At 41.8% G+C, this 27,319-nt stretch overlaps 1 protein-coding gene and 1 non-coding gene across 3 annotated transcripts; one reads left to right on the top strand and one right to left on the bottom strand.

The window, feature by feature from the left end:
* Nucleotides 1-1,407: 1,407 nt before the first annotated feature.
* On the top strand, nt 1,408-27,319 carry HAT1 (histone acetyltransferase 1). Of its 2 annotated transcripts, none has more exons than XM_033168138.1 (11): nt 1,408-1,490; nt 8,867-8,938; nt 9,781-9,856; nt 10,861-10,981; nt 17,902-18,081; nt 18,329-18,450; nt 18,954-19,058; nt 19,595-19,701; nt 22,874-23,025; nt 24,608-24,724; nt 26,930-27,319. In XM_033168138.1, the coding sequence occupies exons 1-11, from the start codon at nt 1,484-1,486 to the stop codon at nt 27,095-27,097; spliced, it is 1,227 nt and encodes a 408-aa protein (XP_033024029.1). In that variant the 5' UTR covers nt 1,408-1,483; the 3' UTR covers nt 27,098-27,319. The 2 variants fall into 2 exon arrangements, with proteins under 2 accessions (XP_033024029.1, XP_033024022.1); XM_033168131.1 differs by lacking the exon at nt 1,408-1,490 and adding an exon at nt 1,589-1,793.
* On the bottom strand, nt 2,405-2,475 carry TRNAG-GCC. The gene has a single exon. It is a non-coding gene; the product is annotated as a tRNA-Gly (tRNA).

The following is a 27,319-nucleotide window of genomic DNA, read 5'->3' as shown; positions in this document are numbered from 1 at the left end:
TATTGCAAAAGGAGGTATTAAGGTGGATGCAAGGGTGACTTGCCTTAACATAATGGACAGAGGTGATCTTTGGTTATCCCTCATAGCAACAGAACTGGATATAAGAAAGCAAGGCCAGCCCACCTATGAAGTAGTGTGAAGTAGCTGCCTCAGGTGTCCTGGCCAGGACTGCGTCCTGGGAATAGCCCTCCTGAAAGATGATTTGGACTGGAGCCACAGTGTGGAAATGAAGAAGAAGAAGAAGAAGAAGAAGAAGAAGAAGAAGAAAGAGAGTTTGGATTTGATATCCCGCTTTATCAATACCCGAAGGAGTCTCAAAGCGGCTAACATTCTCCTTTCCTTTTCTCCCCCACAACAAACACTCTGTGAGGTGAGTGGGGCTGAGAGACTTCAGAGAAGTGTGACTAGCCCAAGGTCACCCAGCAGCTGCATGTGGAGGAGCGGGGAAGCAAACCCAGTTCACCAGATTATGAGTCTATCGCTCTTAACCACTACACCACACTGCCCCTATTACTATGCCTGGGGTCTCCTACGGTATGTGGTGCGCCGAGCCCCCACTCACACTGCTCCTATGAGGAGAACTGTTTGATTGGGATAAGCTGAGAGGTGAGGGAACTGAGTTTCTGCGAGTTCCGGCTGAAGAAAACCCCTGCCTGTGGTGATGTTTTGCAGGGTACTGTCTCCCTCTGTGCCCCCTATTTCCATTTTGTTTCCATCATCCCAAAGGAAAGGCTGCAATCTGCCTTTACTCACAACCAGCTGCTGAAGGCACATTTACGGTATAAGTATTTCTATTTTTTTACAATTAGAACCGCTCTTTTGCACAGACATTCATTCGCACAGAAGAGCAATACTGTATTAAGAATAAAAAACAGCTTCCCTTGCAGGTTCTGGTCCATTGTCTCCTATGACAGACGGATGCCAACGGATTCATTCTTGTTCATTCATTCAGCATTTTGTTGCTGCTGAACAATGGTTTGCAAATACATTTGATAAAATCGGTTTAAATGCGAACTAAAACGAATTTCTCCCATCCCTACGGGCGTGAAGAAGAGCAACTACTGTATTTCCAAAGCCCACCGCATTTTAGAAGACCTCTCTCTCTCTCTCTCTCTCTCTCTCTTGCATAGCCCCGCGAGCCCGGCGTACAGCCCGAGAGGGCGGAGCCTTGGAAGGGAACTGGGCGGAGCTATGCAAATAAGCCATTGGGAATGGAGTTCTGCGCGAAGGTCAGAGCCCGACCGTGGAGGAAGGGCGCTTCCCATAACTCCGCGCATGCGCTGACGCTCCTAACGTTTGGCCCAGCGTCTCTCCTCTCCAGCCTGGAGCCTAGAGAGAACGGAAGTGCGTGCGTGTGCGTCCCTCCTTCGCGACGCCGTTTCCGGCGTGTGGGCGCGCGGCTTGATTCGCTCAGTTGGGCTGGCTTGGAGGGCTTCGCTTGGCACCCGAGGCCGCCGCTGCCGCTGCCGCCGCCGCTTCGAAAATGGCGGGTAAGCGGGTCATGGCGGGAGAGAAAGAGAGGCTGGCCGGCTGCTTGGGTTAGGCCTCCCTGAGGCAAGGCATGAGCTGGAAGTGACATCCGTCCCGTCCAAGTAGCCCCGGGATGCTGCGGTCTCTGCTGCGCGGGAAAACGGCTGCCGGTTACCCGGGTGGGCTGGTTTCTCCCTCTCTGAGTGGGAAAAGCGCCTCCGCCTTTGGGCTGCCTCCGAACCCGGCCCTGAAATTCGCGGCCGCCTCGAAGTTCACTCGGGACCCGTTGCCATTGGTGGGCGGGCAACTTATAGGACCTCGGGGTAGGTGGGTGGGGGGAACTGCCATGGGTTGCGACGTGGGGTGGGGGGCAGAGCAGCCCCCCATTCCCACCCTGTCAGGCACTGACGACCTGTCAGGAAAGTAAAGGACGAAGCATGGGCACTGCGGTTCGCTTGTGTTTCGACAGGTGGGTCTGACCCGTTCCTAAAACGGGTCCCCTGCCGCTGTGCCAGAATTGAGTGCCACTTCCTTCCCCTTGGGAAAAAAATAAAATGCTTGAAGGGCGGAGATGCGCAGCCCCATGCATTGCTGTGAGATTGCTTCTGTTCTGAAGTGCTGCAGCTGCCCAAGCGCTTTCTTGTGCTGCTAGCAGTTTTATTCTAACTTTGGGCACATCTGTCTTTTTTCCCTTTCTGAATCGGCAAGGTGGTTGTACCCATGCTGATTTAAAGACAGAGGCTTTCTATGTACTGCTTGATATTTGGAGCCTTAGGGTAGAATCATAGAATTGTAGAGTTGGAAAAGGACCACAAGTTCAACCCCCTGCAATGCAGGAATCTTTTGACCACCATGGACTTGAACCCATGACCCTAAGATTAAGTCTCATGCTTTACTGACTGAGCTATCCCAGAGGTAGGCATTAAAGGCAAGTTGCATTGGCCAGGAATCGAACCTGGGCCTCCTGCATGGCAGGCAAGAATTCTACCACTGAACCACCAATGTCCTTGGTGTGCCGTTTTATCTGTCACTAGCTCAAAAATATTATTGCGTTAAGTGCATAGGTTAATATGCAACTAAATCATACTCTGATTAGGTCAGTTAAATTGGTGGACTTAGGTTAGTTAAGTCCACTTATCTAGTATAAGTATGACTAACACTGTGTATCACCCACAGAATATAATATTTCTGGGGCAAGTTGCCATGATCATCTGAAATTACTGAGATGGACATCCTTTGCATTGTTGTTCAGTCGTTCAGTCGTGTCCGACTCTTTGTGACCCCATGGACCAGAGCACGCCAGGCACCCCTATTCTCCACTGCCTCCCGCAGTTTGGCCATAGTAAACCCAGCTGAACACAGTGAGTGGGATTCACCTTACCTGTGAATTAGGTGAAGCCCAGCGGAAGCCCCACACAAGACTACTGCTTGCCCAATGGAGCTTTCCCCCCAGCCCCCCCTCCAAAATTGGCTTGGGGTGAATCTGGAGAGCCCCCCCCCAACAGCGCATAGGGGAGGAGAGGGAAGGTTGTTCCATCTGGCAAGCTGCAATCCTTGCCCAGGTGGACCGGTTGGTTGCGTTCCCCCCAGCAGGATTTACTTTTAAGTAAACATGTATCATGTTTGGCTGCCTAGTTTACTTGGAAGTGAGTCATATTGAAGTTGATGGGACTTGCTTTTGAATAGACATGTAAAAGATTAGTCTGCTTATAAATTAAGTATATATTTTACAGTGAGATACTCTAAATTGCAGTGCAGGTGGGCAACCTTCAGTTTAGGTGCCCTCCATCACCTTCTGAAGCTGCCCCTTCCATCCCACCTGAGTTCCTTCCTTCCTGTTCATTTCCTCCTTATTTTTGAAGTCTTTCCCCCATCTATAGTTTCAGAACAATTGGAGGGGGCAGTGTTTTTGTTGTTGGTTTTTAAATAAACACTTCCGGGTTGCATAGCTAAAATAAGTCCCCCACCCTAGCTGCCTGAGAATAAATTGGTTTGTTTTTCCTTATGTGACACACTGAAAGTTATAAAGGAATTCCTTTTACAGTACTTGCTTTTCAGAACAGTAGTTGTACTGATCTGATGTACTAAAAGCTATTTCTGCGTGTACTTATGAATAACCCCATTAAACCCATTGGGGCTTGCTTCTATGTAAATTAGGATTGGGAATTCTAATCTGAGGTATCGTGAAAATTGAAGCAAGGCACTATTTCTTCTGAATTAGTTAATCCAGAACACTTTGGTTCTGACACTGCCTATGTTTGTCTTTGACTTTGTGGACTGCCAGCAGCAGCTTCCAACAGACTATTCCCGAGGGAATGAGGAATTTCCCAATCTTGCTCTAAAACATAGCTAACCAACCTGGGGCATGCATGCAGTCATGAAGGTCCTGGACTTAGTTTGTCCCCCAGGCTTGGCTATGGCATAATAGATTCTTGTACTGTTCTGGCTTCTCTTAGGCTACTGTCAAAACCACATCAAGGCATATGGGTGGAGGTTGGGAAGAAATGTGTGTACTGCAATATGTAATTGCAGTTGTATTGGAATGGTGCTCTGACATGTTGGACATGGTACATTTGTTGAAATGTTTGGCTGCTATTGCGCTAAACAGTGTAACTTTTGATCTGCTGGTGTATCCAGATTTTGAAAGCACTTAACCCGCCCTTAGTGTGTTAATCATTTGAAGGTGTCTCCACACAGTAAACTAGACCACTTCCTTAAAATTAAGGATGCAGGCATATATTTTTTGAAGGGTGGGGGTTAAGAGCATGTGAGTGTTTTTCTGAAACAGTAATATGCTAAATTTTAAAATCTAGGTTGCCATAAAAATATTCTTATTAGCTTGGCTGCCATCTTGCAGAATGGTCGAAAAAAATTCATTTTTTTGTTTATTGTGTACAATCTTATCAAACTTAACGAGTTTATTTTTTCCCCTAACCATCTTCACAAGGTTTATTGTGAAGTTTATTTTTTTAACATCTGTTCATAAGTATGACAATTTTTACATGCCACCACTTTACAGATTCTTAAAATTCAAAGCTTGGAAGTTGAGGGTGTTTTATCTTCATGTTGAATTTGTGTAATGTAATAAATTGCTGTGTCCTAAGTTAAATGAGAGTGTGAATGCCATTTTTGGTAAAATGAGTTGGGAAGAGATGGGACTGTTGCCTATCTTTTATGTTCTTGGGGAGCATGCCAGGTAGGAGGACACAGAAAATTAAAGAAGTGCTGGTCTACAGGCCATAGGTTGGCTGCAATTTTTTTGTCCACGGAGGTGGAATTTGGGAAAGGAGGACTTGAGAAAGAGGTTCATGTGGCATATAGTCCACAGGTCACAGTGGTCAGGAAGATGGAACATTAGAGAGGGTGTCATGGTAACCGATGCTAGGCAATGGTTGCTAGGAGGGAGGAGAGAGTGTTGGGAAAAGGCAGATATTAAGAACGTTCATTTATTCTAGCGTTTGTCTGGGTCATTTGACATGCATCCCAGATCCCTGTTCACTTTCTAGCCTTGGCTTCACTGGTCATACTGATAAGGCCTCAGTCAACCTCTTTTTACATTGCTGTGCATGTAAATAGCAATTGATCTTGTCAGTTCTTTGAGGAGATACCTGCAATGCAAAGATCTGCAGATTTTGTCGAGTTGACACATGATTGTGTGAGACATGTAATTGAGCAAGGACTTGCAAAGGTGCAAAAGGCAGCATCCCAGAGAATCAAGTTTGAAGAGAATGTGCATTGATATATAATTCAAAAGTTTAATTGGTATGGACATGTGGTGTGATATGATACTTCCTACTCTGACTACAAACACAAGGGAAAAATCAGTTAGTTAAAAGAAGTATCCAGATGTTAATACTAACCGCTTTCCAGCTCCAGGAGGAGCATGGGGAGTGTTTATGCAATACACCTACACAGTGCAGTCAACACACAAAAGTGTCACGACACACAGTTTGGAAAGCTCCAAGCTAAATAACGTATGGGAATGGCATGTACAGTATTGCTAGAAGAATGCTCATCTTTGGCTATCCCTGCCAGTAACATAAGTGATAATTCAACCTTCTTTAAAAAAAAATATGGTTGCTACTTGGAGACACAGTAATATATGTGGCAAATGGAAGAGAGGATTTTGATACAAATTCATAACTTACTGTTCAAGCTAAGAGAGTTATCCACAGCCAAAACTCTAGATCAGGGATCCCCAGCCTTCAGCCCTCCAGATGTTTTGGATTACAATTCTCATCATCCCTGACCACTGGTCCTGTTAGCTAGGGCTCATGAGAGTTGTAGGCCAGAACATCTGGAGTGCCGCAGGTTGGGCATGCCTGCTCTAGATGACTACCTTAAACTTCTGATCTTTCTAGAATGCTTGTACACAGACTTACAGATGCTTGGTGTCTTCCTCTAGTATACCCTATACTGAATGATTCATAATGATGTCAGGGTTCATTCTGGTCTTCAAAATGCTTGGTATTGATTATGTCACTGCTTTAATATTGTAACTAATAGCCTGTTTATGTAATTGTAATAATAATAATAATAATAATAATAATAATAATAATAATAATAATAATATCCCACCCATATAAAAAATGTAAAACATCAGACATTAACAATTTCCTGATACAGGGCTGCCTTCAGATGACTTCTAAAAGTCAGATATTCTTTATTTCCTTGACATCTGATGGGAGGGCGTTCCACAGGGTGGGTGCCGCTACCAGTAGGCCCTCGGCCTGGTTCAAGGGGCAAGGCCGTTTAGGGCTTTAAAGATCAGCACCAACAGTTTGAATTGTGCTTGGAAACGTACTGGGAGCCAGTGTACGTCTTTCAGGACCGGTGTTATATAGTCTCGGCGGCCACTCCCAGCCACCAGTCTAGCTGCCGCATTTATGAATTTTGCTTGGAACAGAAGAAATCTTGGAGAGTAATGACAACAGTGGCAACAGTGAACCTGCTGGTCAGCTGAGCAGAATGATAAGTATTGCTCAAAATTTTGAGTGGAGATAAGAAGCTGACTCCCAAGTGTATTAAACTTCCTCCACAATACCAAGCAACAAGAAGTTAGAGGAACATTACTGAAATAACTGAAAAGAGTTTGCTGTCAGAGCATAGTAATTCAGCATATACAGATTTCTGTCATTCCAAGTTTTGAAGACTTGGGATGGACACTTGAAAATGGAGAACTGAAATGTGTGCTGACTACAGTTGATGCATCTCTGTATCCTACAGAGAAGTTTTTTTTGAGGATAGAAGAAAGGATGTGCAACATGTCAGTGCAAGTGTAAAAACAACAAAATGGTGTTTACCAGGGGTCCCCAACCTGTGGCCCACGGAGGCCGTTTAACCGGCCCACAAGCCGCCCCTGAAACGAGCCGCCCGCTTGGCGAGTCCCCCCGCACTGCGCTAAACCACCACGGTGCAGGGACTCTCTTCCGCGGCTTTGGAAATGGCATCTGTGCATGCCCAGATGCGAGAAATTGCGTCAGTGCATGTCCACGGTGCTGGAAATCGTTTCTGCGCATGCCCAGACACTGAAGATCGCTTCTGCACAGGTGCGGTTTTCGGCATCTGGGCATGCACAGAAGCAATTTCTGGCGCCGCAAACATGCGCAGACATGATTTCCAGTGTTGCGCTGTGCCAGCCCAGCCCACGGAGGAACTCCGTGGGAGTGATCCGGCCCCCCGCACTGCGCTAAACCACCACGGTGCAGGGACTCTCTTCCGCGGCTTTGGAAATGGCATCTGTGCATGCCCAGATGCGAGAAATTGCGTCAGTGCATGTCCACGGTGCTGGAAATCGTTTCTGCGCATGCCCAGACACTGAAGATCGCTTCTGCACAGGTGCGGTTTTCGGCATCTGGGCATGCACAGAAGCAATTTCTGGCGCCGCAAACATGCGCAGACATGATTTCCAGTGTTGCGCTGTGCCAGCCCAGCCCACGGAGGAACTCCGTGGGAGTGATCCGGCCCATGGTGTTTACCATGAACTGAAAATGTAACCCTAGGCAGCACACAGAGGTTAACAGATCAATGGACTGAACTTCAAACTTCCGAGCTCTGCGGTGTGGTTACTGATCATATTTTTATATGTAGCAAATGTTTTCATGGACAATAATAAACAATAATAAAAAATTATTTCACTTGGAATTGGTATCATGGCTAATTTTATAATTCCCTTTCTGAAACTTCATCACGTAGTGGTATCTTATGTACCGGTGCCTTCACAGTCCACCTGGCTCCTTTGTACAACAAAAATGGTAGGAACACTCTCCTTTAACCAATGACAAAGCATCCCCCCCCCCCCGAGACCACTTCACAATTCCTGAGGGTCTTGGAGGACCACTTTATGATTTCTCTCTCTGTTGTAATGCACTGTTAGAGGCTGTATGTGGTTCCATTATTATTGGCTCCTTACTTAACACTGTAGTAGTGCTAAAAGTAACAAACATTTTTATTATGGGTTCCTCAGCCAAGTTTTGACTTAAACCATATTTATAATTCCTCTTATTTTTTTCTGTGGCATTAATGAAATAATTTTAGCAAAACTGTTGAAAAAAAACAAAACCCAGACAGCTAGATTTATTTATTTATTTTGAAACCCCATTTAGCAGTAGTGTTTTATTTGCCACTGAAAATGCCCTCTTCCTGTGTGCGAGGAAAATAACACTGCAGGGTTGTGCAGGAGATATGCAACTGTTTTGGCTAAACCAAAATAAATCTCAGCCATGAATGATCTTGACTGTTAATGGCTGTCATGGCAGGGCTAGGAGATGTGAATGAAATCTTGCTGCCTGAGGCACAGGACGAAAGAGGTCAATTTTTTTCTTGCAAATAAGCAGCATTCCACGGTTCTGCATGGCATGGCAAGTGTGGCATTGCCCTCTGGCGAAGGGCAGTATGCTTTAGCCTAGCTCAGTCAGTAGAGCACGAGACTCTTAATCTCAGGGTTTTGGGTTCGAGCTCCACTTTGGACAGTGAGATTCCTTGATTGCAGGGGATGAACTAAATGGCTCTCGTCCCTTTCAGCTCTACAATTCTATGACACCAGCCCACATGCCCCACACATGCTTACATTGAGAGCCAATGTGTAAAGCACCTTTGCTTGATCACCTGGGAATAATTTTTACTTGCGTCAGGCAAGTACCAGTAACTATTTGCCTGAATTCTAAAAGTACTGAGAACCTACGGCAGGATCTTGTGGGCCTCTGTGCTTATATAGCAACTCGGGCATACAGGTTTCCTTGTTTTGTATTAACACAACAACTCATGCTTAAAAACACTACCTACTGGTAATTCCCGTTTATTTCTTTACAGTTTTATGTTGGATAAGCCAAAATTATAACGTTATTTGAAAATGGTTTGAACTGCGGTGAGAGCTTATTGAAATGTGTTTTCCTAGGGCTTTCTGCTATGGAAAAGAAATTGGCCGAGTATAAGTGTAATACAAATGAAGCAATCCACCTAAAATTAGGTAAGGTTTTGAAATTATAGCTTTGATACTTAAACTTGGCAATGTTTTAGGTGCTGCTTTGAGCCTCCCTTCGGAGTGTTAAGAGTTAGCAGAGCACCAGAGAACTTAGTTTGTTCACTCTCTTCTGTTCCTGTGTATGGGTGCATCACTAATTACTATTGCAGAAAGGAGTGAACAGAAACAACATTGATGGCAGTTCGCAGCACACACTTTGCATCCTCACAACTAGCTGTGTACTGAATGTGCCTGAAAGTTGTCTGATTGAAATTATCGTTGCCTCTGTCAGCACTGAACTCATGAAAGGGATAGGCTGGTGTGGTCCAAATAGTGTGTTAGACCCAGCTTTAAATATCTGTTCAACTTCGAATTTGTTGGTCTTGGGGCAAGTACTTTTCCTGCTCCTCATCTGTTAAATGTTAAGTGTGTGCTGCTTGCAGAGTGGAGGACAGCATAAACCAACAACGTAATTGTCACCAAATTGCAACCTGCAGGTTACGGTCAAATTGTTTACATTGGGGGGGAGACGACAACTATTTGCTAACACCAGTCTCCCACATCTAGGAATTCACAAATCAAGAAATAAGTGTTAAGGAAACATGCATTCACCTTCTCTAGGGAATTCTGGAAACCAGCTAAATTAACATAGGATAGTTTTTTGTAATGGGATAATATTTATATTTAATGATTAGAAAGTAAAACTATGGGATATTATAACTGAAGAAAGCCTAACTCTGGCAGACCTTTGAAGCAGAAGATGGCAAAGAAGTATTAACTGGTTTGGACTTCTGTGAATTAAGTAAATAATGTTGGCAAAGCTTATAATCAGTGTTTTTTCTCATCAGTCCGTTTTCAGGAGGATTTGGAAGATGACAATACAACATTTCATCCAGAGTTCAGCCACCAAGTTTTTGGGGATGAGTAAGTGATGCAAGCTCCTGCCAACCTAGCAGTTTGAAAGCACATTAAAGTGCAAGTAGATAAATAGGTACCACTCCGGCGGGAAGGTAAACGGCATTTCCGTGCACTGCTCTGGTTCGCCAGAAGCAGCTTAGTCATGCTGGCCACATGACCCAGAAGCTGTACGCTGGCTCCCTCGGCCAGTAAAGCGAGATGAGCGCCGCAACCCCAGAGTTGTCCACAACTGGACCTAACGGTCAGGGGTCCCTTTACCTTTAAGTGATGCAAGAAAGTGTCAGAAATAAGTTAAGAAGTTGAAATTAATATTACCTATTTGTACTAGTGCAGCTATTTTAGTGTGCATTCTTGTATGGCCCTACCGTATAATTTTCTGTGGTTGCAAGGTTGCAAGGCCTACCCGCTTGCAACATCATGATATATCACCAGCTAAACATTGCGATATACTGATATATCACGATGTCTGAAATAAGGATGGAGCTATGTAGAGGCATTGGCTGGCTTCGTGGTTTTTTTTTTACCGCATAATGATTTCTGCATAGCACATACTCAGAAACATCATGATTCATGATATATTGCCAGGTCAAAAATCATGAAACTGATAACATAATATGGACTTCAAACTAGTTTTGGACGATATATCAATATATCGCCCAACCCTAGCTGACACTGATAAAAATAACACAAACTCTGCCTATTCTACAAAGTATATAAATGTAGCCATACATGTGTAAGGTGAAATACCTGCTGTACCTATCACTGACATACTTGTAAATTCGGCTAATTTGTTTCATGAGACGCAATTAGAGAAATGACAAGACAGTAATGTTATGTTTGGTTGAATTGAAGGAAATTGTAAAGGCAACACTGAAGGTTTTGTTTTTAAAAGTGTGGTAAATCCTTCATAATTTTTAACAGTAATGACATATATCTGTATAGGAGAAGTTAATTTTCTTGGTGGAGTTGATTAGCTTTCAGCTATAACCTACTTTTTCTTTCTCCTGCAGTGAGGTTGCCTTTGGTTACAAGGGACTGAAGATTCTTTTGTACTACATTGCTGGTAACTTGTCAACACTGTTTCGCATTGATTATACATCCAAAGTTAATGAGAACTTTGACTGTGTGGAGGTAAAGTCAAACGTTCAGATGTCACCTTAGATAGATAAGTTTGCCATTCTAGCTGAACCCTTCATTTTACTCTTCTCAAGCTTTTTACGACCTCATGCTTGTTCCCAAAATCCTGCACCATTGCACTTATCACTTAAATCAGTGGAAATTATACAGATGGTAGTTTTGATCATTCAGATCCCCCCTTTTTTACATAATTCTACTGTATTTTTTCCATTTCAACAACACTCAAAGCAGTATACAACTTTGTTAAATGGCAATCCTTTCTCAGAGAACCAACAGTAGTTTTCTTATCCAAAAGGAAAACTGCTCTTCCTTCAAATTGCTGCTCTTAAGATCTGCTTCTTGGCCAAAGCTTTTGCTGTATTGCTTAAAGCTCATCTTAAAAAATTCATCTACTCTGTCTGTCTCCTTGTGTTCATAAGCACTCCAGGTGGTAGATTGGAACAGTATGTCACTTCTGTGTTTTGTGTAAAGCAAGCATAGGCAAACTCGGCCCTCCAGGTGTTTTGGGACTACAACTCCCATCATCCCTGACCACTGGTCCTGTTAGCTAGGGATGATGGGAGTTGTAGTTCCAAAACATCTGGAGGGCTGAGTTTGCCTATGCCTGGTGTAAAGCCTAAAGAAATTTCAGGAAGAGCGATATAGCAGCACCCAAGTGACTAAACATCTTTAAAGTACTTGGAATGAACACCCTATTCCTTAAAACATATATTAAAACATTTGGAATGAATTTCCAGTTCGGGTATATTTTTGCTGCTTTTAAGAATAGCGTTGAAAATCCAGTTTGGTACACACTGAGGGAAAACAATAGCACTGCATAAAACAGGTTTGTTTCTCCTTAAGATGTGATCTGTACAGAAATTTCTCAGTGTGAGTGGTGCATTGATTAGGAGCAACAACTGTTAAAAAGCATAAGCCTTGTGCAGTACAGAAGCATTTGTTTACTCATTTCAAAACTGAAGGAGTCTTAATTTGCATATATGCTGCAGAGCTTTTATTTTTATATTTTAAAGACAAGCTCACCAGAGGCCGCAATTCATAAATTGCCACAAAGGAGTTGGTCACCCATTGATTCTACCTATAGCAGATAGTTGTTTCAGAGAATTGTACCTCAAAATGAAAGAGAAATGTACCGGTACCTGAAAATCACAGAAGTTGTTGTGACTAATTAACTGCGGCACCAGTATCATTATATCCCTTCATACAGAATCTCATTATTTATGAATGAAATGGTTGTAACAACTCTAAGTCAAGTCGGTATCATTATCCCTCATATTGCAGGCTGGAGGGAGGGTCTGGGTCTGTTGGAAAGCAGCACACAGAAGGCCTAGTAAGTTGTCAGCGGAGGCAAGGCTCAGACCAGAGACTTCCTCGTTCACAACTCAGTCTGATGCTGACCATCACCAGTCACTAACATTATACTTTCTTACTACCCACCGAGTCACCTCCCTCCCTCCTCCCCCCACTGAAATAAGGTTTGAAGCAAGCATTCTGTTGTAACCAATAGCCTGGACTGCAGTGTGTGGTGCTCACAGCAACTTCTCTGGTTTGTAAGTGTGCCCACAGGCTCAAAAAAGTTTGGCAACCCTTGCGCTACACCATCTCTCAACTAGCTTTCAGCTTGACTTTTAACTCAGACTTTTTGATCCTCCATTGCTGTTTTTTTTTAAAAAAACTCTTTTTCAGAGATTGGATTTCTGGACTAGCATTTCTGTGATTGGTTACTCAAAGCTGTTCTTAACTAAATGTATAGCAGGGGTGCTCAAATAAGATCACTGTTGTGAATTCCTACGTAAGGTGACCTGCTCAACACATCGTGGACTAATGCTCAGTTTGAATTTGCTAGATTTCACGCTTCTCCAAATGTTGCAGTGAAGTTCTCATCCGTTTAAATACATTTAAACTGATGAGAACTTCATGGCAATATTTGGAGAAGCGTGAAATCTAGCAAATTCAAAGTGAGCATTAACATGCATTTTGAAATTTATTTATTTTTTTGGGAAAAGTTACTACTGTAATTAATGTGACCATTAACAGGTAAAAAAAAAAAGTGAAACTGACACTGATTAGAAAGCGACTAATTCATTCATCCCTAATGTATACTTTCTGGAATTGCTTTGCAAAGGCACCTCTTCAGTATATACATCTGAAGCATTGTGTAGTTCTTCACAAAACTGCACAAAGAGAAGTAACATCTGCCACCCTGGTCTCCATCGAGAAGCTGGCTGTTTTCATGGGGCATAGGCATAGAAGTTGTATGAGTGCATCTGCAAAATTTGGTATATTTTTACTTGTGTTTAAATTATTTAGTGAAATTCCTTCTGTGCAGCCATGTCCCGCATTTACCATTCTAGATACGCTAAATGTCCTAATTCTAAAGTAAGTTTTAGATCCCTAAAGCATCTCAAGTGTCTGCCTGAATGTAAGGCTTCTTGTTCGGCAGAATGAATACTTGCACATGTCAAGTGGAATGTCATGGGGAAAGGGGCGTTCTTACATTCTATGATGTATCTGATACAGATTAGCCCTCCCCATCTTCTGCATTTGGCCTCACTGAATCAAACACAATTGTGTGGGATATTAAGGCACAAGTATTGAGGACGTGTATTGGGAGAAGGGGCAGCAAAGCCACATTAAGGGGCAGGTGTTAGGAGCTAGCTGCCTTGCACACCACATTAATAAACACAAACAAGGGTATTCACCAGGTTTAGCAGCATACTTCCCTCGTCAGACTTCCATCCTGTTTCAAAATCAAAGAACCGTTCAGCAAGAGATTAGTAAAGTGTTTGCTGCATAAAAAAAATGCCAGCCCTAGATATTTTTGAGGCTTATGCTTTTTTCCCTTACAGCTTCTTTTCCGGGGTATACTCAAACTGGTTGTTTTTCTTAACGATCCCTATTCCAAGCATAAATCCCATTGAGTTCATTAGGACTTCCTACCAAATTAGTGTCTTTAGCAGCGATGGAGAACCTGCGATCCTCCAGATGTGGTCCAGTGATCTGGAGTGGTGGAAATTGGGAGTCCCAAGAACATCTGGAAGACCCCATGTTCCACACTTGTGGTTACGGCCTGAATTTGTTAATATCAGCAGGTTCAGTAATACAGCACATCTCCGATTTAAGATTTTCTTAGATAGAAGTTATAATGCCACACAGTTGTTTACCAACCAAGGCCATATGCGTTGCTGAATAACCCTAATCCTGACCACTGCTCTTCCTTTCCAATAGGAGCAGGCCGTATAGCTGCATGTGTATTTAGTGCTGCATTTCTTGTTTTTAAATCTAGCCAGTCCGCAATTTTAGAAATCCGAAACTTACACATATTGGAGGGACAGGCCAAATGTAAAGAAATGCGGTGTGGACTATCATCTTTCTCCCCCCCCCCCACCACTTTACCATCTTTAATTGTTCTTCAACACATTTTTGTTGTTTTTAATGCAGCCTTTTTTGTATACACTTCTTCCTTCTATTTTCTTTCTCCCCTTACCTACATGTTTTTTCTCTCTCACTCTCTATTTTAGTCTTCTTGGCCCCCTCTTTCTTGCTGTATATTCACACTCCCCCCTCCTCCAAATGCCTTTCCAAGAAGCAGGGCCAAATTTGAGTAAAGGAAGTGCCTCTTCAGAACCTCTGCTGTGGATACAGCTCAACTTGGGAATAATTTCTCATATATATATATATATATATATATATATATATATATATATATGTGCAGAGTGCTTATGCTCCACTTCTGTGGTCATTTGAAGGAAGGCCTTGTAAATCAGAGGCTATAACTTCTTGGTAAACTTGAACCTTTATCATAATTGGCACTTCACCACCACTGGTTATTGTCTAAAAGGAAGGCTGAGATGTTTTGTGGGAGAATAACATACCAGAATGTGCCAGGAAGAACGGGAACCCTCTTTTCTCTTGAATACTCAGATATCCATCTCCCTGCCAGCTTTCTCTTTGCGTACTCTTGCTTCTAACTGTCGCAAAAGATTTAACACCTCTGAATGGAACAAACTGCCTTTCAGTAGATCAGGAATAGGGAACCTGTGGCCATCAAGGTTTTGCCGAACTGGTAACTCCATCATCACCTACAGTTGGTCATGCTGATTGGGATGATATGAGCAGCATTAATGTTAGGTGGTAATCTGTCTGGGATCAAAGGAACTGAGGAAGGGTGGAGTCAATTGAACCAATAAATAAAATAACATCCTGAATGCCACAGGTACCTCACCCATGCAGTAGGGAGTGGAACACAATAAGAAGTCCTTAGCAGGACTTCAGAATAGGTAAAGTCGATCCCAGAGCTGTTTCTTTACATTAGGTGCGTGATATGATACATAGCATAGTATGTACTGTAGTGTGTTATATTAGTAAAATATTGAGAAATAGTAACAAAGGGGTTCTATATGGGGGAAAGGGAATTAGCTATGACTTTCAACCACCTCTTCCCTGTTAAAACGTACATTTTAAAATTTGCCATTCTAGCACTCCTGAATAGTTTTTTTTTTAAGTACTCTTTAGAAACTCATTTGGTATTCCCAATTTAGCTGCAGGCACGCTCTTGCTGCACTTTTACTACATAAATTTAATTTGGGAAAATGCTCTTAATTTTCATTTGAAGGTGTCTAATCAGTAGCACAAGACAAAATCAAGTGCCGTAGAGCTACCGTACATGACACACATAATGGCTCTTTAGGAATATAAGGCTGATTAAATATGAAAGTTGGTGGCACCAAAGCATTAATAATGGAGTGTGTGTAGAGCGAACTCTGCCCATATTCTACATCCCCCAGATATAGCTGATAGTAAAGTATTATTCATTTGCAGGTGCATTGCCTCTACTTAGGGGGAACTCCAGTTGAAAGAACAGGAATTAGTAGTGTGTTGTATTAGCCTTTTGTAGTGTATTTTGTCCTAAGCGTCTTAATTTCCCTGTTTTGAATGCTAAGTAGCAAGGGTCTTGGTTTAGAATTAATACTTATCATGCATGTAAACGGTGTGAAAGAGCTGCTTAGTAAGTTAACACAAAGTGTTCTTGTGTCAGCCCTTATGGAAATAGATACAATACAAACATTACAGCTGAACTCACGGCAAACTCCATTAAGTAAAAACCTGGACTCATTGTTGGGAGCCGGGTTTGAATAGAATGTAAGCTCATTTTGTTGAATGTAATGTCAGGCTTTTAGGGGTTGTATTGAGGGTTTTTTGTTAAGTTGAGACCAATTCATTAAGTTTTATTGCCTGGTGAGAAGCGGCAATACGTTATTGTGAAACTTCATCAAATATTCATGGTTAAGGAGAAGTAGTAAATGTATTCAATCAAGTGGTCTTTTGGGGGCCTGAAAGGGATTATGATGTCTGCTCAGCTGATAGTCTGTAACATTCAATTTGGCTGTTTAACAAGGCTAATCTTAATTCAGTTTTGCTTGTAAAACCTCCCCACCCTTTTGGTTAAATTGCATTAAAAAAATTCTTTGGGCAAAAGAAGTTCTTTCTTTTTTTTTTCTTGAGTGAGTCTCTAGCGCATAAATAATTTTGGCTTGCCACCATGCTCCCAAGTCTGGATTTTCTTGACACTTGAGTGTTTGGGTTTTTTCCTTGTATGTGTAAACCAGAATTCAGGCTGGAAAAGAGTTTGTCCTGTTGCTGCCAGTTAGTTCCTTAAATACCCTAATTTGTTTGGGTTGCTTTTGCTTAGCCTTGAGGGTGTGGGATTGTATTGCACACGTGTTACTCCGAAAGAGCGATCAAAGACTGTTCACTTAAGAATTCCATATTGAATGGTAGACGTCTACAAGAAGCAGATACCGTGGGCCTGCCCAACTAGCATATCAGCAGACCAAAGTTGCATTGACTGCATTTAATAAGTGCACTGAGGTGCCTAGTCAGGATTTAGCAGCAAGCAAGAAGGAAGGAAGTTGTTTAGGGCAACTCTTGAGAGTCAAGAATCTAAACTAGATTCTCCACCGTTTTTTTCTTCCTTTTAGCTTATCTCAAGTTTAATGAGCTAGTGGCACTGAGCATTATTGGGGTGGAGGAGTGGTTCAGATAACACTGTCTTAGAATTTCCCTTTTCTTAGACTCTTATGGTAAAGGGTTACTGGCTTCTTTATTACTGTAATGAAATGCCAGTGCTCCATTTTTTTAAAAAAAGAAAGGAAGAATCTGAATCTTGTGTTCGTGGAAAAGCTGTTTTCTGAAGTAAGATGCTTCCGTTTAACCTGCTATTAAACTGAAGTATCTTACCATTAGTATATTACCCAAAGCACAATGACTCATCAGGAATGTTGTCTTCCCGACTCAGCAATTAAGTTAACTTAACATGCACACTTCTTGTTCCAGTGCTGATAACATTCTGCTTGACCTTGTATGTTTTAACCTCCTTCCCTGCCTTACCTCAAAAGGAAGGCGACTGAAGAGCAGGCCACAACATCAGCTATTGTGTATCTGTGTCCACCCTTGTGAGCATCAATAACGGTATGAGGGATCAGGCCGGTTTTTTGCCTCCAGTAAGGGGGACAGGCAGTTTCCCTGAGCACAGCTTAAACCGGGAATGCTGCAGTATCATTATAACATATTACTGGTGGATCCCTTGAAAGAGTAGATTTGAACAATGTGATAATGGACTAGGGGGTGCGTATGAATGCTCTGAGCTTTGTAAACAGGGCCACAAGGGGGCACCTAGTGGCAAGGTCCCATGTGTACCATTTTGTTGTGTCTGGGACAAAGATCTGTGCAAAATTTTAGAAAACCACATTGGGTGCTTTAAATAGCACTTCAACAATCACAGGGCACACCACCCTATGTGAATTCTAGAAAAAGTCAATTCCTTATTCTCAGTGCATCTCTCTCTCTCTCTCTCTCTCTCTCTCTCTCTCTCTCTCTCTCTCTCTCGCTATCTCCCCACCTCTTGTTTTCAGGCAGATGATGTGGAAAGTAAAATTAGAGAAATTGTTCCACCAGGCTTTAGCACAAGTACAGATGACTTTGTATCTCTGCTGGAAAAAGAGGTTAATTTCAAGCCATTTGGGACATTGTTACATACATATTCCGTGCATAATGAAGAAGCTGGCGAGGACGTAAAGTATCAAATATACAAGGTAAAAAGTGTGTGTTTGGTGGTGGTGGTGGTGGGGAGAATAGAGCCTTCAGATAGAGCTTTCGTGGCAACTTTTAAGTGACCCTCAAATAATTGCTTGTGATATGTAAAACGTTGCTAGTTCTCCAAGATCACTTTCAGTGTGCTAATAAAACAGTTTCCCACAGAGGCACTTTATAAGGCTCTGTGATGTGCTCTCTTCCCTTTGGTGAAGAGTTTCACCTGACTTCTTCTGGCTTTTTCCCTAGGCTGACATGACATGCCCAGGCTTTCGAGAGTATCATGAAAGGCTTCAGACCTTCTTGATGTGGTTTATTGAAACAGCTAGCTTTATTGACGTGGATGATGAAAGATGGAACTACTTTCTAGTGTAAGTACAGTTCTAAAGCAACAGTGGACCTTATTACCTCCACAAAGGCTGCATTTTAATTGTGGCTGGCCAATTATTGGGGACAGTATAATGATATTTTTCCCAGGAAAGAGAAAACTATTGTTTATCAGGCTGGAGTTTGTGTCCATTATGCTTTGCGAGACCTTGAGAATAGAGCCAAATTAAATACTGTTGTCCGTTGGAGCCCTGAATGTAGGGCTTAAACAGTAAAATGAGCTTTGCCTGTGTTTTCTTTTACTTGCCACCTATTCATCTTTATAATAGGCAAGTGCGCTGAAGTGCTGTAAAGAGGTCTGATTTATCCAAGTTGCTGCACACCAATTAAGTGAATTGTACATTCAGAACATAGCAGGTGTACCCATTGGGCCCTCACAGAGTAGCTTGCTGACACTGGAAATTCAGTCAGAGAATGGAAAAGAAAATGGACACTGCATGGGAGCGCGACTGTAATTGACCTGCTTGGCTTTCTGTTTTATCTGCAGATTTGAGAAGTATAATAAGGATGGAGCTACGCTCTTTGCGACCGTAGGCTATATGACAGTCTATAATTACTATGTGTACCCAGACAAAACCCGGCCACGTGTAAGGTAATTGGCAGCATAGCACGTGCCTTGCCTTTTATTTCAGAAGAGAGTACTGTTGAAGTTCCCAATACTTGTTTATAATTGTGTTAATTTTGTGGGCTTTTTTTAAAAGAAATTTTAAAACTCTCGTCTGGCTTTGCATTTATTTATTTCATTGTCTTCATCTGAAATGGGGTGGAATCTCAAACTCTTAATGCAATTATGTTCGGAGTCTATAAGGTTTTTGTATGTAAAGCCTTATGTATAGAGAGATTGCAATTTGCTGTGAATAAATCTGTAAATAAATTTTCTGGGGGTTGAGTATACAATGGATCTCAAACGCCTTGGCTCCCGAACGACTAAAACCCAGAAGTGAGTGTTCTGGTTTTTGAATGATTTTTGGAAGCTGAAAGTCCAGCGCGGCTTTTGCGGTTTCCTGCAGCCAATTGGAAGCCGCGCCTTGGTTTCCAAACGGTTTGAACGCATTCTGTTCAAAAACCAAGGTATGACTGTAGTTCTTATTTTTTTGCTAAGTTTTTTTTTTCTTGTTCTATGTGTAGCCAAATGCTGATACTGCCTCCATTCCAAGGAGAAGGTCACGGGGCTCAGCTTTTAGAAACAGTTCATAGGTACTATATGTCATCCCCTGCAGTGCTTGATATAACAGGTACGTGAGTCTTTCGTTGGAGATAAGAATTAATTTATATGAAATGCTCAACACTGCTTCCCTGACAGTCGGTGCCATAACTTTCTGAATTCATCTGTCAAAATTAAATGATCTTTCAAAGATTATCTTAAGCAGAGGTCAAGGTTAATGCTACCCTTCCTTACAGAAAGAACTGTGTATAATGTAATTCTTCAAATCCTTTCCTTCCTGGGAACAGTGCACCATGGAAATCCATTCCCTAGCATGAAAGGATTACCAGTTAATTAGCCATTTTTATTGCAAAGTACGCAGCTGACTTGACAAGAGATTTAGGTTTCTGGAACTCCTTGCAGAGCTTTCTTCCTTCAGGCAAAACACTAAATCAGCGAGAGACACTGGTTTACTAATCACTACAACTGCACACTCCATTCTTATGACCCCAGAGAGAAAATGTACGGACGTGAACTTGGAGAATGAGAAAATTAAAGAAAAGGATATTGGAATGAACTTTTGAGGCAATGCGGAAGAGAAACCGCCCTGTGGCATCTTGGACGTATCACAGCATAAGCTTCCATGGACTAGTCTACTTTGCAAGATGCCACAATACATGGCGCAGGGTTCTGTTTCTTGATGCAACTAGGAATGCACAGAAGGCCCTTCTCTGTAGTGGGGCCTCTTATTTTTGAAATGATCTCTCCTGCAACTACATTTGTCTTCCTCGTTGTTGGGGTTTAGACAAAACACTTCTTTGTATCCAGATCTTTCCAGTTTGATATGGTAACATTTCACCCCAAACAGCAATGTGTATATTTGTATTTTAATTACACACACAAAAAGTTGTTAACTGTTGATATATTTTATTTATCTTTTGCTCTACGTTGCCTGGAGATCTGTTAAGGAAAGTGACTCAATAACTAACTAAAGAAAAGGGGGTAGCTTCTGGATGTTAATCCTACGGGAGTTCATTGTGGGCTGTTAAGAATATCACTGCAAAGAAAATTCATTGGCTTGGATAGGTGACTTCTGCTTGCAGTAAGATTCCCCCCACCCCATGGGGTGGTGGTTGGTTTTTTTCCTGATTCTCCTCTATTGCTGCAGCTTCTATGTCGTATTCCATGTTTCTTTGGCAGCTCCTTCAACTATCAGTGGACTGATAGGAAGGGGGAGGCAAAAAAAAGAAGAAGCCCTGTTCTGCTTGGTTAGGATACCTTGGACTTAACCCTTTGTTGAACTTCTCAGGAATTATATTTATCAGTCCATTTTTGCTCAGATTTGAATATACTGGGAGTGGGGGTGGGGGATGAGCCAGCTACTTTAATCGCACAGTAGGAATTTTGCCTTTTAAAACATAAACATGACCTTGTATATCACCCACATGCCCTATCACAAACTGCTTTTGAATGCTGGTGCTTTGAAAGCCTGTGGGGCTTCTGGAACTAGTTATGCAGTTGTCTGAGTCACAGCCATATGAGGTATAGTTCAATTCAGCAGTGTTTCGGTCATTTTCTTGAATGTATCCGCTAGCTAATTTTCTTATTACACCATCAGAAACATATTTCGTGTAAACACAGCCTGAGCTAGTGGAGAAAGGAAGACTCCAGCACAGTGGTACCTCGGTTTTCGAACGTCTCGGAAGTCAGAACATTTCAGTTTTCGAATGGCGAAAACCCAGAAGTAAATGCTTCCGTTTTCAAATGCACCTCGGAAGTCGAACGGCTTCTGCTGAGTTTTTTTTAAAAAAAATTCTCTATTGAATTTGCAGGCCGCCCTTTGCCCCTCGGTTTTTGAACTTTTCAGAAGTCGAATGGTCTTCCAGAACGGATTACGTTCGAAAACCGAGGTACCACTGTACTATGCTACCAGTGTGTGTATGTTTGTTTGTTTTTAAACCTCACTACTAAGTTAATACTAAATTAACCCTTTGGCCACGGCCTAGAGAACCTTTATGTACTGAAAAATCCTTTTTATGTTCCGTGGGAATAGAACTATTTTCTTTTAACAGCAACTTTCCTATGTTTTGCCACAAACTGATTTTGAGAATCCTCCAAATTTCAAAAACTCCTTGCAGTCGGATTCTTGACAGGAGTAGAAAATCCCCATTCATGCGTAGAGCCGAGTAATGCAGTTTGTTTTGCCATGTACCTGTATGCTAGATATACCTCTAAATCTTGAATTTCAGTTTTGTTTATAATTAAAGCCCCACGGAAATTCCACATACATCCCATCATCTATAAAAGCATTATAAAGTACCGATTGGTGACGAAGGACAAAGTGTTATTTTAATTGTGCACGTCCGTAAATGGAATATTCTATCTGAATCTTTGAACCAGACATGTATTTACAGCTTCACACCCTTGACAGTGCATAGAAATGAAAGTAGGCCATACGATGGCAGATAGCAGGCTTCTGCATCAATGCATGGAACATGGTGTGCATTTTTTCTCCAGTAAAACTGCTCTGAAGCAGACTTTAAATTGCCCTGTGGAATAATTTGCTAGGGTGCATGCTCTTTTCGACAGGGAGCTTGAAAGGTATGGAGAGATGAATTTATCTTTTTTCATCCATTTAGCATTGCTGCTGTTAAGGGGAAATTGGGTTGGACAGTCAGGAGCGGGACAGGAAATTATGAAAGTGAGATGGCATTCAGAGTTATACGGCGGCTATATGAAGGGGGCAGCAAGCTGAGTGGATTTACAAGGTAGTCAGATTTACAAAATAGTAGTTGCTTTAATGTGAGATTGAAATAGTTAGCCCGCTGGTGTGCTTTTCATGAATTTGTTACTTGGTGAATTAGACCTTTTAATGATTTCATATAACAGAAACTTGCTGATTTGGTAATCCTAGTTCACATAAATTTGCAAAGATCTTAAACATTGTTTAGAGCCAGGGGCATTCAGTGCTCCCTCTCCTAATTCCCTAGCCCAGTGGCTCCCAATTACCGAATTACTGAGGACCCCCTATTTTACAAAAGCCAAACCATGGACCCCCTACTTTTGAAAAAATTGGTAACTTTACAGTAGTTATGTGTGCAAAGCAATTTTTTGAAGAAAATGTGGGGCAGCCCCTAATAATCAAAGGATTTTAGTTATACTAAAAAACAGAACATAAAATTTGTGGTATTACCATGCCAAAATGACAGAGATTTATGGACGGGAAAAGCAAATTACAAAACACTTCTCCTTTGTTCTTTTAGCTGAAGATCCGTCTGAAAATTATGTGAAACTACGAGATTTTGTATTAGTCAAACTGTGTCAGGATTTACCTTGCTTTTCTCCAGAGAAGCTCAAGCAAGGCTTCAGTCAAGATATGGTAACAGAAGCTCAACAAAAGCTGAAAGTGAATAAGGTACGTGATGCTTAAAATATTGTGTTGGTGTGATGATCATCCCTGTGGGTATTGTCTTTCCACAAACAATATGAGTCCTTCTGTTCGAAGGCGGGTTCTTGGCCTAATAGAGTCTGCATTGATGGGAGAGGGCATTTTTCCTGATTCTCCCGTCCCTGGCAGTCCACTGTGCCCCCCCAAAAAAAATCTGCTGTAGAAGAGCAGGTGGGAGGGAGGCTACAAGAGGAGAAAGTTGTTGAAAACTGCTCCCCACCTCTTCATTGGTGGACTCCTTAATGAAAGGGCAGCATTGTACTCAATGTTCAATCCTATGTCTAGTGCCTTAATGTTCAGAACAATTGTAAGTGAAACAAATCTCCTTTTAGTGCCTGAGTTCCCAAAGAACCAGTAGACTTAGGTTGGTTTATGAATCCCATCCACCGTTTCTAGAAGATACCGCGTAGCTTGCATAAGTCACATCATCATATTTTGGCTGCCAGGAGCAAACTTCAGTCTGTCATTGAGCTCTGGCTTCTGTTGACTAAATGAAGTTTTGTACAGCCAGTGAGTTGTATCCAATGTGTGCCCTACTCCTAGGAGTGACTTAGGTCCATTAATTCCAATGGTTCTGTACTGAGTAGAACTAGCATTGGATGTATTTGAGCCATTGCAACAAGGCACTACTGGTGGTAAAGTTCAGTACTATATTGGGGAAATTTAGGACAATTTTCTAGGGATAAAAGTCTTAGAACTATTTGAGGGTAGTACATGGGGCACATAGAGGGAGAGTTCCATTGCCCTTCCAGAAGTCGTTCCATGTGTGCAATGACTTAGTTAGATAAAAACCTTGGTGTGTTCATGGATTGCCTTTGGAACATCTCAGTTTTTGCCTTGAAAGGAAAAAGTATTATTAAACGTGATTATTTTTATAAAAAAAATCTGGTAAAAGCAGTGGGAGTTACAAAACAGGATTGGGGTAATATTATGGACAAATAACAGCAAGATACAATAGCGGTATGTGCCAAAGAATGAAGCAAGCATTTCCCACATGTTTGATACTATTTGTTTTTTTTGGTTGAGCACAAAAGGATGTTGATAGCAAAGTGTGAACTGAGAGGTCATTAGAATTTCAGACCAGTGAGAAACATTTACAAGAACTGGATCCTTATAAAGAAGAAACCAAGGATGAATATATAGCTTTTCTGCAAGTCAGCAAAGTTTATATAAATGGTTGTTTATAAACGAATGGAAAGGAGTAGGGTGTCAGGATTGAATTGAAGGCACCCTCTTTGCTCAACCTCCATCGAACTTGACATTTGACCAGCTGAGCCTTCTGCTCCCCAGCCCAGAAGCAAACACTCATATATCATAGAGCGGAAGTAAGATTCAAAGCTACAACATTTGAAGGTATCCAGGTGAGACAATGGATAAGTGTTTTTAAAGTACAGTTCTAAAGCATATTACTCAGAGGAGTGATTAGAAGTTACATGTGTCGGGGTTTAAAGACAGAGGATAGGCTACACAACCTTGAAATGGTTTCTCTAAACCTTGGAATGTGACAGTTCTTGGTCTTGATTCATATGCCATTCCCCTTGTTTTTAAGCAACATACAAGACGGGTGTATGAAATTCTCCGGCTGCATGCAACAGACATGGGTAACGCAGAACAATCCAGAAGCTACAGATTGGATGTAAAAAGAAGACTGATGGGCCCTTACAAGGTGGCTTTTAACTTGCATGGATATTTTAAAGTTGTTTTCATTGTAAACTGTTTATGCCAAAACTTTCGTGCATAATTATCTTTTTCCTTTAATGCACCTCTTTAAAGCTTTGTCTCAGTACTTTTGTTAAAGTGACAGCCAAACAATATTACTACAGATACGAAGACGCAGAGTACTTTACGTAGTCTCAATAAACACAGTGCTAAGGCAATTGTTTTGTCAGTGCAAGGATTTCTGCTTGCACAATGGGATGTTCTCCCCCCCTCTTCTCCCCCTGCACACCCCCTAAATTTAAGGGTCCTTCCAACCTTCTGGAGGAAAACTGAGGAGGATAGGTGGGTACACAAGTGGAAACTCTTGCACTGGTGGGGCTTGTTAGAAAAATTCATCCCTATGAGTCTGATTTCTGATCTCTTGCTTCTCGCAACATAATAATAATAATAATAATAATAATAATAATAATAATAATAATAATTTATTATTTATACCCCGCCCATCTGGCCGGGTCTCCCCAGCCACTCTGGGCGGCCTCCAACAAATACCAAAATACAATACAGAGTCACAAATTAAAAACTTCCCTAAACAGGGCTGCCTTCAGGTATTTTCTAAATGACAGGTAGTTGTTTATCTCTCTAACTCCTGATGGGAGGGCGATCCACAGGGCGGGCGCCACTACCGAAAAGGCCCTCTGTCTGGTTCCCTGTAGCTTTGCTTCTCGCGGTGAGGGAACCGCCAGAAGGCCCTCGGTGCTGGATTTAGGCATAAAATGGTAACAGTAGCATATACCAAATACATTTAAATACAGTGGTACCTTGGTTGTCAAACAGCTTGGCTCCTGAACAAATCAGGGTATAAATTATTATTATTATTTCCATGCAGGTAAAAATCAGTTCCAACCTTCTGTTCCCAAAAATCTCATGTAACAGTTACTAACCCATTAGTAATAACCACATAATATAAACTGTCACTTTTAAACCAAAAATCTGAAAGAGCTTTCCAGTTTGTGGATGAATGAAAGTAGATCCTTCCAGACCACCCTCTTCTCCCCTTGTGGGAGGATATGGAACTATTTCATCTTTCATGAATGAGAAAACAGCTTGAGGTGTGGATTTTTGTGTGGAAAAAGAGCAGGAAGGGAAAGGGTTAATATAGCCTTGTAGCCATGGAGACAAGTAATTTCATGCAGGTGGGTGGGTGGGGTGGTGAAGGAGAGGTTGAGTGCTTTGTGCCCCCCCGCACATAAACTAAAATGGCTGCCAGAGGTGGTAAACAGGCTAGTAACTTTTGTAGGCTTATTTACAAGGTTGTGTTAAAAAGCCTCACATCAACCACTTGGTCAGTTTTCTATATATCATCTAAGTGTGGCCCTAGTTTTATACTCCTGATATTTTGAGAGAGATTCCACGTTGTCAAATGTTCCTTTATATTACAGGGATACAACGTAGGGCCTCTGTAAGTAAAGAGTACCTTCAACGTTTTAAAAAAAGACACAGCATGGTGGTTTAAAATGATCAAATAATTCAACTAGAAAAGAGCACCCGATGAAATGTAACATTCAAGGAGACTGATAGGGAAAGACAAAAGGGGGGGGGAATCCGTTAGCATCCTGTGCCACCAATCGGCTCTTTAAGCATTTTGATCTGTGATCTCTTAAGATTTCATGCATCACTGGTTCAACACAGAAAAGTTGTGTTACATCTTTTGTAGGAGCTGAACCAAACTATAGCCATGATTAAATCCCATTGAAAGCAAAGGAATTGGATGTGTTCATATCTGCCTGTTTTTGGATTGTGCCTTTTGCAGATGAAAAGCAGGGGTTTTTACCCTATACCAGTGATGGCCAAACTTCTTTTGGGACTACAACTCCCATCATCCCTAGCTAACAGGACCAGTGGTCAGGGATGATGGGAATTGTAGTCCCAAAACATATGGGGGGGGGCAAGTTTGGCCATCCCTGCCCTATATAGTCAATGTACAGTTAAAAACATAAAAATGGAAGGAGTTGACCAGTCATTTGGAATTTCTGGGCAAGTCTTAATTTCAAAGAGCACAACAGGGTTTTCTGAAGGATCTGTTCCTGAGACCTTGTTTAACCCAGAATGTTTTTTCCAGTTACTTTTAAATAGCAATTTAGCCTTATAAGGAGCAGCGTGTAGCAATTGCTGCTCATGTGTGTAAATTTCTTTTTGCGTGGTTCTTTTGTAGAAAAAGCAGAGAGAGATTGCTAAGATGAGAAGATGTTTGAGACCAGAAGAGTTGACGAACCAGTTGAACCAAATAGACATAAATTTGCAACACAAACAGTTAGAAGAAACCTTCCAGCAGCTTGTTTCAGATTATCGAAGGGTCCTAGAACGGCTTGCTCAGGCCTGAGGATTCTCTACAAGAAGCGTGCAGATTTCCGTACATTTGTGTTGTGAAATACATCATGTTCACTGCTTCACTGCAAAATTTCTTGTGACATCCTAATCACTTCCAAGATGACTGGTTTTCTGTGCGTTTTGAATATTTTCTATTTTTGTGTTGTAGATTTTAAAAAGCTGTACTTAGATTTTGGGGCACTTTGCTGAAATAAAGTAGATTGAGATGCACTAA

The sequence above is a fragment of the Lacerta agilis genome, chromosome 1, assembly GCF_009819535.1.
Source record: "Lacerta agilis isolate rLacAgi1 chromosome 1, rLacAgi1.pri, whole genome shotgun sequence".
NCBI classification, from domain to species: Eukaryota; Metazoa; Chordata; class Lepidosauria; order Squamata; family Lacertidae; genus Lacerta; species Lacerta agilis.
Note: the sequence above shows the minus strand (reverse complement) of the source record. Positions and strands in the feature narration are given on the sequence as shown.

Bases quoted from the DNA above. Each gene is read 5' to 3' on its own strand.
- HAT1 (XM_033168131.1), top strand. From the start codon at position 1,604: ATGCTGCGGTCTCTGCTGCGCGGGAAAACGGCTGCCGGTTACCCGGGT. The intron at 19,702-22,873 runs GTACGTGAGTCT...TTGTTCTTTTAG, and splicing joins TGCAGTGCTTGATATAACAG to CTGAAGATCCGTCTGAAAAT. The intron at 23,026-24,607 runs GTACGTGATGCT...CTTGTTTTTAAG, and splicing joins AAAAGCTGAAAGTGAATAAG to CAACATACAAGACGGGTGTA.